This window comes from Battus philenor, unplaced genomic scaffold (genome assembly GCF_028537555.1).
Source record: "Battus philenor isolate CCGP_79_NKW_IND1 unplaced genomic scaffold, ilBatPhil1.0.hap1 SCAF_27, whole genome shotgun sequence".
Lineage (NCBI taxonomy): Eukaryota > Metazoa > Arthropoda > Insecta > Lepidoptera > Papilionidae > Battus > Battus philenor.
This window is the reverse complement of record NW_027181690.1, coordinates 609,111-623,819: the sequence shown is the minus strand read 5'-3', so window position 1 is coordinate 623,819 and position 14,709 is coordinate 609,111. Positions and strand designations below refer to the sequence as shown.

The following is a 14,709-nucleotide window of genomic DNA, read 5'->3' as shown; positions in this document are numbered from 1 at the left end:
TAACTTGGTGACGTCAGGGGACAATTATGACGTAAGCAAATTTGGGATAAAAATGCACGCCATTTAGCATATTTTAACAGTCACACACTATATCGAAAAACCAATGAATCACAAACTTCGTACTGAAAAAGATTCACATTTCTTAGAATTTAATTAAAATTATATCTATAGTTTTAAAAAACAAGACCCGCTTGACTGTCGTCAAAAAATGTACACAGCCCAATTGTTATTAAACAAGTGGTTTTCTTTAAATAAACATTAGACATCTGTCACCGGACATTGTGATATGTTGCTCAAATACCTGCAGATGGCGCTAAAAGGTTTAGAATTTAAAATTTAGCAATACAATTGTATAAACTGTTTCACATGAATTTGTAAAAAAAAACACGTTATATTTTTAATATGACAAATTCCGTTTAGAAATGATTTAACATGAAAATAATGTACAATTCACGATTTTTAAAACTAAATTACCTTCAAAATGTATATAGTCAATTATAATAAAAGAAAATAAAAAATATAATTTAACAATCGATTTTTTGTTCATGTTTTATTTCGAAGAGATAATAAAGAAAAATATAAATAATTTAAATGAATGTAACCAGCTAAATAGTTTTTCTTCAAGTAAACCACTTGTACAAAAAAAATTATATCTATGTTGATATTACGGTCCAGGGAAATATCACACCGGATTCCAAAACTCGGACATTCAAAAATATATCGAATATTTTCATAATATGGAAGCTATATAGACTAATTGACTTTAGACAAGTTCCATTTTTGAATTCACATCAAACCTTTTTTAAGCTGTAATTTCTTCGCGGCCAAGACATGAAAACGTGATAAAAAATGAAACATTCTATTTTTGAATATTTTGGAGCGTTAAAATAAATTACACACGACCATTTCAAATGTCCGAAATTTTGGAATTCCAAATTCAAGAAAGCTTTGAAAAACATCTAGCACTCAAAACGGTAAAAATTCTACATGGCTATTTCACATTCAAAATATATTTAGTTAAAATACACTTTTGATATAAGATCCGATATTAATGTTGTATTAAAATATAAATGCACTATATACGTGCGTCGCTCGCCTGCTCACACTTATTATTTTTATATTGAAATTTATAATAGGACGAAATATAAATTTGAAATTTTAGTGCAATATTATCTTTAAAAATAGAATCTTAATTTAGAAAAGACAATTTAAACTAACGTATTATTAAAGATAAGCCATTAATAACTTGATTAAGAAAATACATGACCAAAGTAAGTCAAATTAATAACGACTCTTTAAGCAGGGGTTAGTATATAGTATTATTATATAGACAATAGCAACCGACCATGTCAAGATCGGACCCACACGGGCGCCATTTTAGTCCAATGCCAAACGGATATTATTGATGATAGCCCAACCCGAGGATCCCTAATGTGGGCGTCCACCGAAGCGATCTATACCTATGTAGCAGATCATGCCGAAGCTCTCCAGAAGTCCACAGGCTTTACCACCTGAAGAGGCGTTCTCTGCGACAAACCTAAAACCTCCAGACCCGAGCTTTAAACCCGCGGAATGATGATATATAAGTGCTTGTCATCTATTTCATCAAGAGTTTCAAAACTAAAACTACCCTCAGAAATATATAGACTAATGAGAACGAATTATAAAAAAATGTTACTTAAGTATTTAAATTTTGGCCGGGTTTCTTGACATTTCTATTTCAGATAAGAAATGCTTTTGTATTCGTACAATGTTGCCATAACGATCATGTTCAAAAAGAAGTACCGCACACCGGACATATTGTGAATAGATGTTCGAGTAATGGTTTCTTCAATGTTCATACGGTAAGGCAATGCAATCTACTGATCATATTTGATCATTTTATCATGTCCTAACAAAGAACTCTCAAAACTTAAAAACTCCAGAATTACAAAATTACAAATGTTATTCTGATCAAAAATGTTTAAATTCCACCACCATAAATCAAACAAATGAAAAATATTGAAGCAAAGCCAGGTAATGCCCCTATTACACAGTAATTAGTTAAACATTCTTGAAAATGTTAATTACAAATAAACACTTCTATTACATCGGATAATAATAAATTAATGCAAATGGAATGTATATTAACAAAAAAAAATATTTTTAATCGGTATACATACTGTATTCGCCGGAGAGAGTTAATAGGGTTTCTATAAATAGTCACACTGAACTGAGTGATGAACCTGTGACACAATTTGATACTTTTCATGGTATGAGAGGTCCAACTAGGGAGGGAGGAAGAAGGGCTCTCTACCCTCACTTCTACCAACTCGTGGTCGGTCAAATATGAAGGTTCAAGTGGCTCAATAAAAACACAATATAACACATAATCAAACAGTGTAAACGCATCCTTATATTTCTTCCTTTGACGCTTAAAATCATCTATCTCTTTCACTTGATATCAATCCGCGAAATAGCACTATATAACTCTGTCCGGTGAATATAGCATGAATGATTTATTTTTAAGTTACTCCGATGAATTTAATGTTATCTAATATGTTAAAAAGCAGGGAGCGAACGAACACACGGGTCACTTTGGATATTGTATTGGGCGCCACTTTGAATATCGTTCAAAGTGTGTATTTAGGCTAGACGACGAGCACAAGGGGGTCGCTTATCATAAGGATGGCGGCGGGCCGTGGGGGCCCACGATGGCCAACCCACCCCCGTCCAGACGTGGCCACTCGACGAACTCTTTGCCGTGTCTGAAAAAGATGTAACAATTAAATCAAATATATATATATACTCTGTGATCAAAAAGTAATTTGAAATTGTCATTTGAAACTCCCGGGCATTAAAAACGCAGGTATTTCTTCTTCATAGGTTGGTAACACTGACATTTTTCAAGCGTCTGTTTGATCAAAAGTTGGAGCATCTTTTGTCTCAGCCCAAACCATTTTGAAAGATGTTTTATCTCAAACGCATCAAGTCTATTGTTCAATGTTATACTGCAGATTCTTCGGGCCTTTTCTTACCAAAAAAACTCGAACTCTACTGATATCGTTTCGCAACCACCGTATTAGTCTGATTTGGCATTGAGGAGATAAAAACCTAATCGAAGGACTTGAAGGATACTTCGATTGTTGACTGGAAAAAGCCTTGGTAAAAGTGCCTTTTATCGAACACGGATTATTTAAAAGGGGATGAAATTGATTTGGGAGAATAAATAAATAATTTACATTTTATAAACAAATTCACCTTACTTATTGATCACATTAAATTTAAGTAATATCATTTTTGTATTTGTATCAAATTTTATAGGCATTACTATCATATCTCATTACACCAAACACCAGAAGACGTATAGAGTAGAGGGGGCACCAGAACCAACAGGTGCATGACCACGACCACTCTGTCATAAAGTGTACAACTGATAAGAATAATGTTAAAGTGACATTACCTGAATATAAACGTAAGCGTGGCACCAACAGCGGCACCCCAGAACATGAGGTAGAGCAGGACTTCGCTACTGTACCGCGATGGTAACGCTGCGCTTGCGCAGAACATCGACACCGCCACCAACAACACCGACGGGAACTGCCAAACAAAAATTAATATATTAGGTCCTAGAAACTTTTTAAAAAATACATCCAACTACTTTTTAAACACGGTAGATACATTCCTTAGAAAAGACATAGTAAAAATAGAGATAAAATTCATTGATTCAAAATTACCAAACAACCGTTGATTTGCGGGTAGAAAGAAAATCAGATACTAACCAAAAAAAAAAATACGTTAGATGATTTCAGAAATAATGTAAAAATAACTTTCACAAAATTCTATTTTATATATTAAAATTAATATTTGTTTATTACTTTCAGACTGTACTGAGAAAAGTAATTGGCCTGATGTATTTCAATAAAAAAATAATGTAACGTATTTCAAAGTGATCATTTTATACATGTGACTTAAAATTGGTACAAAAGCGTTATAATGGTTGAAATATTGGGCGCCATTACGTCATACTGTCAATTTCTTGAGTAAATATTGGATTCGGCTGTCGACGATGGCCCGCTAGAGTAGAACCTTGGCTTGAATCAAAAGCCTTAATCGAATTATTGTGACCATATGATACTCACAGTAATGTACTTCCAGTCCCTATCGCGTCGCAGTGGACACGGCACTGTATTGCCTTCACCATCAGACACCGTATACCTGCCCAGTAGCAAATCGATTGAGTCCTGAAAAACAAATAAATTTCTCTGTACCTTTTCACATAAATAATTTAATTAAAAATTGCTATAAACTGAATTTGTTTTTACAAGGAATTCACGGGAAATTCATGATCAATAGACCGCAAATAACAATTGCTTCAACCCCGCCTTTTCCTTGATTTCGCGCCGTCAGCCCCGATTGGGATGTTTGCAGATTTCGTTCTTTTATTTCTAGCAGTCTTATTTGTCTCCGAATTTCGAGCAATTGTCAAAATATAACATATTATTCTGTATCTTTTTTTTATAACATTAAGTAAATACAATTATTAATAAATGATCCAGTAAGTTTCGTTTAAGTTGTTTCAAGTAGGAGTCGCGTTATGAGCTTGTAGGAGATAGGTCGTTGATTTAACTTTGTCGAACGTATCTTGATTCTCTTCTGGCTTGTGCCTAGCCTACTATTTTTTGTTCTTTGCTTTCTTGCTTGCTTTATATCTGTACATTTTGCATAGTACAACTCGTGGGGGTGTAAACCACCATAAACTATCATAAACCTAATTATATGCTGACGATTATAAAAGATTGTAATGATCTCATGTAATAAAGCTACTTGGATTTTCATGTTACCTGTCTGAAGCCGTCGCTGAAGTTGTTCTTGTAGTATCTGGTGAGAGAGTTGATGCCGTCGCGCAGGGCGCCCATGCGCGTGCGCTTCCCGGTGCGCGTGAAGTCCGTCTTCAGAGCGCCAGTACCCGAGTATTGCGACGATATCATATCCGCGTGGTCCGCCCACACCTGCAACGGACACGGTTACCAAAATATTCCAGGTGGTTCATCATACTTAAGTGGATCCAGGAGATGAAGAACTAAATTGCTAACTCGTCTTCACCCATCAATGCAGGCAGATAATATTTATCAAAGCTCAGCGCCTGACTTGTAACAATACAGGGTATAGAGATGCCGTCAACAACGCTTGTTCACACGTGCAAAGGGACGGAATGCTACTTTTGGTGTGTAGAGAGGTTGGAACCATGTTAAGATCTAATCTTTGGTAAGTCTTCGAAAGATGCTGGAAACATATCGTTTTCAAATGGTCCCATTGGAAATCTATGAGGGTTGCTATCTCCGGGGGATATCCTATAGATGAAGTAATGATGAAGTGGGTCAAAATAGGCGTGGGTACCCCCACTAGGTAGACCGATAAGACAGTTAAAGTCGCGGGTAGTCTCTGAATGCGGAGAGCGCAGAACCAGTCATCATGCCGATCTTTGGAGGATGCGCATGCCTCGCAGTATGCGTCAGCTAAAAGGAAAAAGGTAAAACTAAAAAGTATATCAACTCACCGTATTAAAGAGGGTGTCAAGGTGAGGATGCTGGTGATCATTGGTGGTTACAGCGAGCAGACGAAGAGCTGCCTCCATCTGGCGGCGCGCGAACAACGACTGGACTACATTAGTCCGGTCCAAACAGTCCACGCAATTCGTACGGAACACGCCGCTTTGTCGGAGCAACACCGTACCGCCGCGGGACAAGAAGTACCCGAACTCCGTCTAGAAGGGAAACACTCTTCAGTCTTTCTTTATTAACTAAATATTAACTAAGAAAGGAAAATAAATTAACTAAATATTAACTAAGAAAGAAAAATACCTAGTTACTTTCGCTATGCAATAGTAGTCATGCAATGAAGTGCACCGTTTACCGCACGCCGATTTATCAGCGTACTGCAGCGTGCTGCATAGCGGAAGTAGAAGTAGTAGTTCCTTTCTTAGTAATGGACTTCCGCGAGGTAACGCCTGATTCTATTAGATAACTAAATACTATCATCTTAGATCCTTACCCTACCTTTGAACTGATCAACTTCATTTTTTTTGTGGTCATTTTTAATACATCGTAAAGAGAATAATGGACTTGCGCGTCATCCATGCCGCGTCTACCGGCTAGTCGTCACTTGAATCGGCCCAAAGATCGTCAGTTGCACGGGCAATTTGCTCATCCAAGTGGCAGTTCCCTTCTAACGAGCAATTCTTCGAGCGATGTCTATGACTTGTTTTCTTGACTTGTGTTTTTGTGATTCTCATTTCTGATTCGATGTCGCAGCCAAGGTGCAGCATAGCACTTTTCAATGCTCTCTGGGTGCCCTTGAGCTTTCGCTTGCGACCATTTCTCAGATTCATTTATCACTACTGGCAACACACAATGGTCAAATAAAAAAATACCTACCTTTTCAGACATTGCGGTATTTATGATGATTCTTGCTAATTATACCTATTGTATTTCCTTAATTGTTTTGAGTGAATAAAAGCAAGAGTATCAACTCAGCTTCCATCTTGCGGGTAGATGCACATCCCCAGGCGTTTACGTCGAAGGACTATCAAGGAGCCTGATGAAGAATAACAGACCTGTTCATGAGCGATCCTGTCCATGAGGATAGTGAGCCGGTCGTAGCGCATGCCGCGACACTCTGCATGGAAGTCGAAGGGTTCGTAGCGCACGCCGGGCAGTGCAGCCGCTGCTACCGCGGCCCGATATCCTCGTTCCAGAGCTTCTTCCTTGCCGTGCTGGTCGATCTGCAAGCCCCGAATAACATTTCACTAACCTTCGTGAAATTAGTAACTCCTATTTTATTTCATCACCAGATATTTCCCGAGACACATGTTCTGTCGAGTAAGTCTCCTGTCGAACAATACTAAGGATACAAGGCACCACTCACCAGGTTGACGAGCACCTGGTTGCCATAACGTTGGATCTGATCGCGCATGTGCCTCGTGTAAGCTGCCACGTGGTCCTCGGGCGCCAGAACCATGGCCGGCTTGTACTTCAGGTTCGGATACTGAGACCAGTACAGAGGAATGGAACCTCGGGTCTGCACGAATGAGGACTTCTCTCCTCCTCGCTCGATGATCTGCTCTGTTTCCACGAAGTTCGCCACGTTGCCCTTTTGAGTTAAATGAAATTATATATACGTACTGATATATTCATACTTAATCATCTTCATTCGTGGTCCACCTAATTGGACAATTTTGAAGCCTTCAAAAACAAAAATGAAATTATAGTAATTTTAAAGGTCGTCAGATGGCGCTGGAGATGCAGAACGCTTTCAACTGGTCCTTTCAAATATCTCTGAGGGAGGTAAACGTCCAGTGGACATCAGCAGTTGAAATGCTAATATATATGTTTATATGGCTCACGTAAAAAGATGTATTATTATCTCAAATCTCTAACTTGATTATCCAAAATTTATAATTGAATAGACGATATTTATTAAACCAAAAAATTTAATACACTAAAAAATAGTGTAAATGTTTATTTTTTGTCACGACTTCTAGATATATATACTCTATGGCATATTGACAACTAATTCTCTATGTATCTACATCATAAATGTCAAAACGCAGTGACGTTTGGCGCCATTTGCAAAAATTAAGACGCGTTCACATTATGACATTACTTTTGCGCCATATTCAATAAGTGTTTAAATAAATCGAAGTGTTTTACAGTTCTTACCTGTGCATCAACCCCTCGCATGAAGAATCTAGTACCAGCTCTGTCCACGCATCGCCGGGATACCAGTGACCAAATCAACTGATGACCGTTCACCACCACCCGATTGATTGCTACAACTGGTCACATATGGTCAAGGACAATCAGTTTATTTCTTTGTCTATTACGGGATTAAGAGTATGGAGAAAGCTATTCTCGGAGTTACGCTGTGAGGTCGAATCAGAAATAAGGTGAAGAACCAAAGTCACCGACGTAGCTCGAAAAATTACTAGTTTTATTTATAAGTGGCTAATCATTTAATTTTCAATACAAAAAGTCTTACAACACAAAATGCGTTATTGACTTTTGTCATAAAGGACGGCCTAAAATTAAAAAAAAAACTAACAAACTATATACTTGCATGCGCACATATGTATACATATATATGTTATAGCAGCCCCGGTTGGTAAAGGCAAAACCGGTACACTTTTGTATTTTATTGGCAGACATTCCATACAACTTTTTTAACTTAGTAGATATTTTATTGTTTGAACATTTAAGTTTATTTTATTAACCTTTATTATCGGCCATGATTGCAGACAACGCTTTAACGAAAAGCCAATCAAAGCTCACCAAGTTTGTAATAACAAAGAGAGAGAATTAATTTGGCATGAATAAGAGTCATGATAAGTGTCCAATTGTAAATCTATAGGGAAGGTTTACTGATTTATTGGAATCAGGCGTTACCTCGCGGAAGTCCATACTAAGTAAGAAAAGGACCAATATTGAGCCACTTCCGCACATGCAGTGGTAGTCGTGCAATGAAATGCACCGCCCGCCAGCCCGCTGATAAATGCGTATGCGGCAAACAATGCGAATCACACAGCCGCCTCCATCAAATTACTCAACACGTGTTTCATCCCTCCACGGGGCATCTTCAGGAGTTATGTTACATCGATTAGTGCCAAACACAGACTCGTCGACGATCGTCGTCGATGTGCGGAAGTGGCTAAATATTGGTCCTTTTCTTACTAAGGTTTACTCAGTTTATTTCCTATAGTGATGATCACTATTGAAGTCATAAAAGGATACAGCCTTGGATGAGCGGAAGTGCAAATCTCTCGTACTGCTGATGCATGTAATCCTTGAGGAGGTGACCATTCCAAAGGAAACGGGGGTCTGCGCGACTTGCGAGAGACATCTATAAATTCAATCACATAAATTCACCATAAAATCCTTAAAATAAATAAATAATAATCTAGAAATTAATAATTAAAATATTGCTAAAACATTTCTTTATATTATACAATACGTCATCGACAGGGGCGCGCCATCTTAAAACTAAGAAAATTCATCCAATAAAAACCGTCAGCCAATCACAAGGCGAGAAGTATTGCAGAGCGCCATCTCTCGGCAGACGTAGATACAGAGCGCTCTGGCGTGGGATTCCCCTGTTCGATGCACCACTGACGATGACGTAATATGTCTCCTGCACCATCATTGTGAATTGAACATTGGCTTAAATTATTCGGTAAAATGGTAATTTTTTATGTAATGTTTTTGTGTTTCAAGTTATGTGTAATTAAAATGTCTTTAACGAGCTGTCCATAGATTATTAATCAATCTATATATACTGGTACTATACTGTTTAATTAATATAAGAACTCATTGTTTTCAACATTAAAAAGTAATATATTGGAAGTATTGTTTGCCAGAACAAAGTCCAATGGTTTATTTAATTCAAGCGCCTATAGATAGATCTCCATCCTTTATTAAAGGCATTCTTTTCGCATCAGTACTATAGCTAAGACAGTTCAGTCTCTGATCAGTCTTAGTAACAGTATAGTAAATGGTGATAAAGATAGGCCTTCGTCTCTCAAATACCGCAGAGTCATAGTTCAGGACGTGATCAAAAGAAACAGTATTGAAAAATATCAAAAAATGGAGGTAGTAATAAATTATACCTATAAAACAGATTAACCAATTTTAAAAATTTAAAATCTTGCAGTGAATATATATATATATATATATATATATATATATATATATATATATATATATATATATATATATATATATATATATATATATATATATCTAAAATAAATATAAATATAATAATATAACATCATATTAAAAATGTGAAGACAAAATTAGACAGGATTGTACAAGAAAAAACCAGATTTTGTTAAGATTCTACGCGCAAGTGTTCTTTTTATTACAACACTGTGCGGTTCATTTTTAAGACCACTTTCTGACCTGTGAACATTACATGCCTGTGAATTTTTTTTTTGCCATATTACAACAGAATTTTCATCTTACTGGGCAAGTAGACATTTTTAGACAAAATATTTTTTTTTTAAATTTTTGGTAATTGAATTTTAGAACAAATTGAAGCTTACCTTGTTAAAGTCCGGAGCAACTGAATGCAGACGTTGCATTGAATGTGTCAGATCGTATCCGTAAGAGAAATAGATGCCAGGGGTCTCTAGAGCTGCCCGGAGAAGCCTTTCATATGTATTATTGTCGTCGACCTATAGAAAACGAAAAAAAAAATATTTACAAAAACATTAAAGCCCATAGGTGGTCAATTTCATTGTCCAGACAATGTTAGAACATTGTTAAAATATATTATGATTTTAACTTTTTTTTACTTAAACACTAACATGCTGAAATGGCACATTCGAGGACACTGTAGGTGCAAGTGTATTACCACAAAATTATGAGAGATTAATTAACCTCACCTGTTTGCTTGTCAAATGTGTTGTAGATCGAGCATATGGTATAATATCCGTACCAGCCAATTGGTATATATCATGACCATTCAGTTTTCCCACCTGAAATTCATAGACAGATTATATACACAGTACCCTTATTGTTACCGGAACTGTCAAATGCCATTCCAATTTCAAAATAACTGCTTTAAAAGAGGTTTTAACATAATGTTATTGGTTTAAATGTACTAATATAATGTTTATATTTATAAAACAAGCACAATTGAATTGTGACAATAATGATTTTAAACTTTTGTACACCTTCAATATAAAATACAGTTTTAAATTGTCAATATTATGGTAAATTAAATGTTAGTTCACACTGTTGTGTTTAAATCACATTAATTTAAAATATTTTTGTTGTTAAAAATAAAATTCTCACCAATATCCTATATTTAGCGACAACAAGGTACAATCCTGATATTAATCTTATTGTTCCTAAGAATCCACACACTGGCCTGTACGCATTCACAGGTATTGGTATTTTCACTGATTTTATATCTGAGAAAAAAAGTTGATATAATGATGGTTTCTATATTAAATAACATTCAATTAATAACATGTCCACCCCACACAGTGGACAAAACACCTTATTAAGGTTGTTGAAAGATGGCTATAGGCTAGCTTCATACATATTATATTACAAGAATTATAGAAAAATTTAGTATTAAAAACCTGAAGGAGGATTCCTATGTACCCCTCAATAGCCTTTTTAAAATTCTTATGCCCCTCTACCCAATATATATACTTTTTACATTAAAGCGAAAGCATTGATGTCTTATATGTCACTTTTTTTTTACATAACAGTTAAATCTTTCAATGTTGCAAGATATTAATAATACACATTAGTTAAAGACCTTCATCTTAAGGTATCGAGGGTTATAATTGAGATTGATTTGTGATTAATTAGATCACTGAAAATCTTTTTGATGCGGTATTTTAAATCTTTTATGTGCCATGTCCCAACTTAGCCTTAGCCTCCTTAAGTAAAATATAATTTATTTATTTTTGGTTAAGCTCCTGTCAAATCCGCTTACGAATTGCCCCCCCCCCCCCGTAACAATCAAATTACCCCCTATTTGGCGCAGGCTAACGTGGGGTTAGGAAACACAGTTGTAGAGGTTGAATAATAATGAAACTTGAATCATAAACATATATTGTCCAGAACCAAATATCATATTTATATAAATTTACATCACCTAAATATATATTATGGACTCTCAATATGTTAATACAATACACATGCTATACCACAGATTCACTATCACACACAAATCAATAAAATCAAAATATTTTTATTCAAATAGGCTATTACAAGCGCTTTTGAATCGCCACTTGACGTGAAATGTCAGTTCTGCTAACATGAGCCAGCGAGAAACTCAACAGTTGCTCTTTACACATAAAGTTTTATAAAGAGTGCACGACAATAATTAGCTTCATGATTGAGCAGCGACATTTTATTCCGCACATTTATATCAGTATAGTATTGTTGGATACAATAATATACTTCTTTCAATAATATGTTTCTTAATAATAGACTTATATTTGTGGACTTGGTCAATAATAAAGAAAGGCTTTTATAAACTATTCAACAAACTATTTTAAAATACCTTTCACAGTTGATTCTCCTGTTATTCGATCTATAACCAATATCTCAGTTGGATTTATATGTGGCTCCAAAAAGAATTTATCAGACGTTGTATACCTAAAATAGAGATTAAATAGTTTTGTATTATTTTTTCATTATAAGATATTACATGATGCACAGCTTGAGCATTACAATTAAAATTTTTGCACAAGTACTTGAAAATCAATGCAATTCAGCAGGAACTTTAAGCCTGTAGCGGGAGATATAAAGGGAGACTGTAATGTCATCCTAACCAACTCGCCAGGCAGCTGACAATACCACGGACAATTTAATTCAAATAATACTTTCAATAAAGCACCAATAAACGCAGATATATTCCTAAATAGGAATGTATTCTACCTTTACCTCATCATCCAACACATCTGCACATAATCCTGTCAAATGATCACATGATGTAGAGGAAAAAAAAATCTGTGGTTTATAAAAATGACGGAACTGCATGAAAACTTAAAGATCAATACAGCCGTTAGCCTAGAGATAAGAAAGAGAAGAAATTCATCCTAACCAACTTGGTATGCAGCCGACAATCCTTTAACCTTTCAACTGCCTATGGACATATATGTCTGAACCCCAGGGTGAGTACAGATCAGATCTACCCAAAATAAAATAGGCTACATTATATTGAAAAAACAGTTTAAATCGCTTGTTCAGGATGCACTATAGACCACAGGGTCATAAACAATAATACTTCATTTATCATTTTAAAAAATTCATCCCTGTCACTGACAGGCCATTTTGTGGCAAATGAAGGGTTAAAAAACTGCAGCATACTTTGAAGGGAAAAAATTTTTGGACATTCTAAGCAATAATTAAATACAAAAGATATTCCTGGTGGGGAAACTCTTGCTTTTCATCACAATTTAATGTATCAGCTCATAGTCTGTCGACTGATTAAATAATATTGTAAAAAATATTCTTGGATTGCCACAATTTTTTTTACTTAAATGTGATCTCTATAAACTTACTATTATGGTTCTACAACCTTAACACGAAATCCAGTAATAACTGCACACACACTGTTGAATGTCAGTAAAATCAACACCAAAATATCCAAGGAAAATCTTTAGTAAAAAAAACCATAATTTGCAGCAATTATAAATGTTAGTGCAGATATTTTACAGACTTTTTTTAAAATAATAAACCACTTTAAATATTTATCTGGTTATATTGGACCCCCTGATTATTTCCACCATATTCCCTAAACCCGACAAAAAATGTAAAGATTGCATCTGACTATAAATTTGTAGTTTAGAAAGTATATCAATAAGTAAAAATACTCAATTTCCTGATTTTGATTTTGCTCCAAATGATATAATACACTAAGTCCACTGGTGGGCTGCATAGCAATTAATGCTTTAATGTATGCTTCTAATGAAGATGTAATTTATCATTACATTCTCTCATAGTCACAGATACTCAACTTAGATCTGCTTGGCTAGACTGACTTCAACAAACATGGACCTCGATTAATTACTAGTAGAAAAATTAACAAACCATTTTTCAAGTCTTAATCCATGGTCAAGCAATATATTTGTTGTCATGCTTGCAGAAGCAGGTATAGTTATCTATCTCTATCACACATCCAAGATTTTTTAATCATAACTGTGTTTTCAATAATAATATAACAATTCATATTTATAAAACTATATAATAATGACTGATATCTGTTCACTACAAGTTATATCAACAAGTATAGACATTTGATTTCTAGTTAAGATTAAAATATTATTCAGTTTTTTTAGATGTAAAGGTAACAAAGATATTAAAAAATACATGATAACATACATAGCAAATAATTGCAAATGTGTGTACATAAATTTAGTTTATTAAAGATAATGGAGTTAATTGCAGTGATGGAAACTTTTGATGTTTGATATATCATATTACTCAGCAAATTAACGCTTATTGAATATTGTTATTACGTGTACACTTTTAATAAGATTTCGTGTATAACTTATAAGATCTTAATTATTCATATCCTATAATACGTAACTTTTAATCGTAAACAATAGATGAATAAAAATTGAACTCAAGAACGATCATAAGAAACATAAATCTTGAAACCATCTTATAAGGTTTCTAAGAAAAATATTTTTCCGGCCGATGTTTTATTAAATCTGCATTGGTCGAGTAACAAGTTGATAAAAGATTACTTACAATTTGATGTCATCGTGGATTAATAACACATCTGCCATTTTAGAACAATTGTTGTTGCTTTTATTCTACTTTTTGTTATATCATATCACTGATAGAACGGGATAATTCCACAATCTGCAGTACACGAAGAACGAAATGATATTCTGGATCTGTTACACTGACAACATGACACCTGACAGACTGATTGAAAATTGTATTAATAATGCCATATTATTAAAATGTAATAGTTTATACAAACATGCAAATTTAGTACATAAATAATGCATCTTATGTATGTTAAATTATTAAAAGAGTGAGGGGTTTATACTTGAATATCCTGCATATTTCTTACAATAAAACCTTTTTTTATGTATTTCTGAACGAAAATAACATACGTTCGGTTATACTTATATTTTTTCAATTATTCTGAAATCCGAAAACTATAATATCATGTATTTCCTACGTTATATTAGTC

The 14,709-nt window shown here is 34.7% G+C and overlaps 1 protein-coding gene across 1 annotated transcript; it reads right to left on the bottom strand.

Annotated features, from left to right (window-relative positions):
* Positions 1 to 2,385: 2,385 nt before the first annotated feature.
* Sac1 (Sac1 phosphatase) lies at positions 2,386 to 14,414 on the bottom strand. Its single transcript, XM_068768910.1, has 14 exons — positions 14,256 to 14,414; positions 12,061 to 12,155; positions 10,833 to 10,951; positions 10,421 to 10,513; positions 10,079 to 10,210; positions 8,769 to 8,877; positions 7,701 to 7,816; positions 6,907 to 7,131; positions 6,596 to 6,763; positions 5,540 to 5,746; positions 4,824 to 4,991; positions 4,122 to 4,223; positions 3,443 to 3,579; positions 2,386 to 2,747 (listed from the first exon to the last, which is right to left on the bottom strand). Exons 1-14 carry the CDS (start codon positions 14,291 to 14,293, stop codon positions 2,660 to 2,662), a joined length of 1,797 nt encoding a protein of 598 aa, XP_068625011.1. The 5' UTR covers positions 14,294 to 14,414; the 3' UTR covers positions 2,386 to 2,659.
* Positions 14,415 to 14,709: the final 295 nt, after the last annotated feature.

What these genes read in the sequence shown, in the direction of transcription:
- Sac1 (XM_068768910.1), bottom strand. Translation starts at nt 14,293, where the DNA reads ATGGCAGATGTGTTATTAATCCACGATGACATCAAATT. An exon ending in TGCGAGGGGTTGATGCACAG is followed by an intron (nt 7,132 to 7,700) that starts GTAAGAACTGTA and finishes TTAACTCAAAAG; the next exon opens with GGCAACGTGGCGAACTTCGT. An exon ending in TCAGCGACGGCTTCAGACAG is followed by an intron (nt 4,224 to 4,823) that starts GTAACATGAAAA and finishes TTTGTTTTTCAG; the next exon opens with GACTCAATCGATTTGCTACT.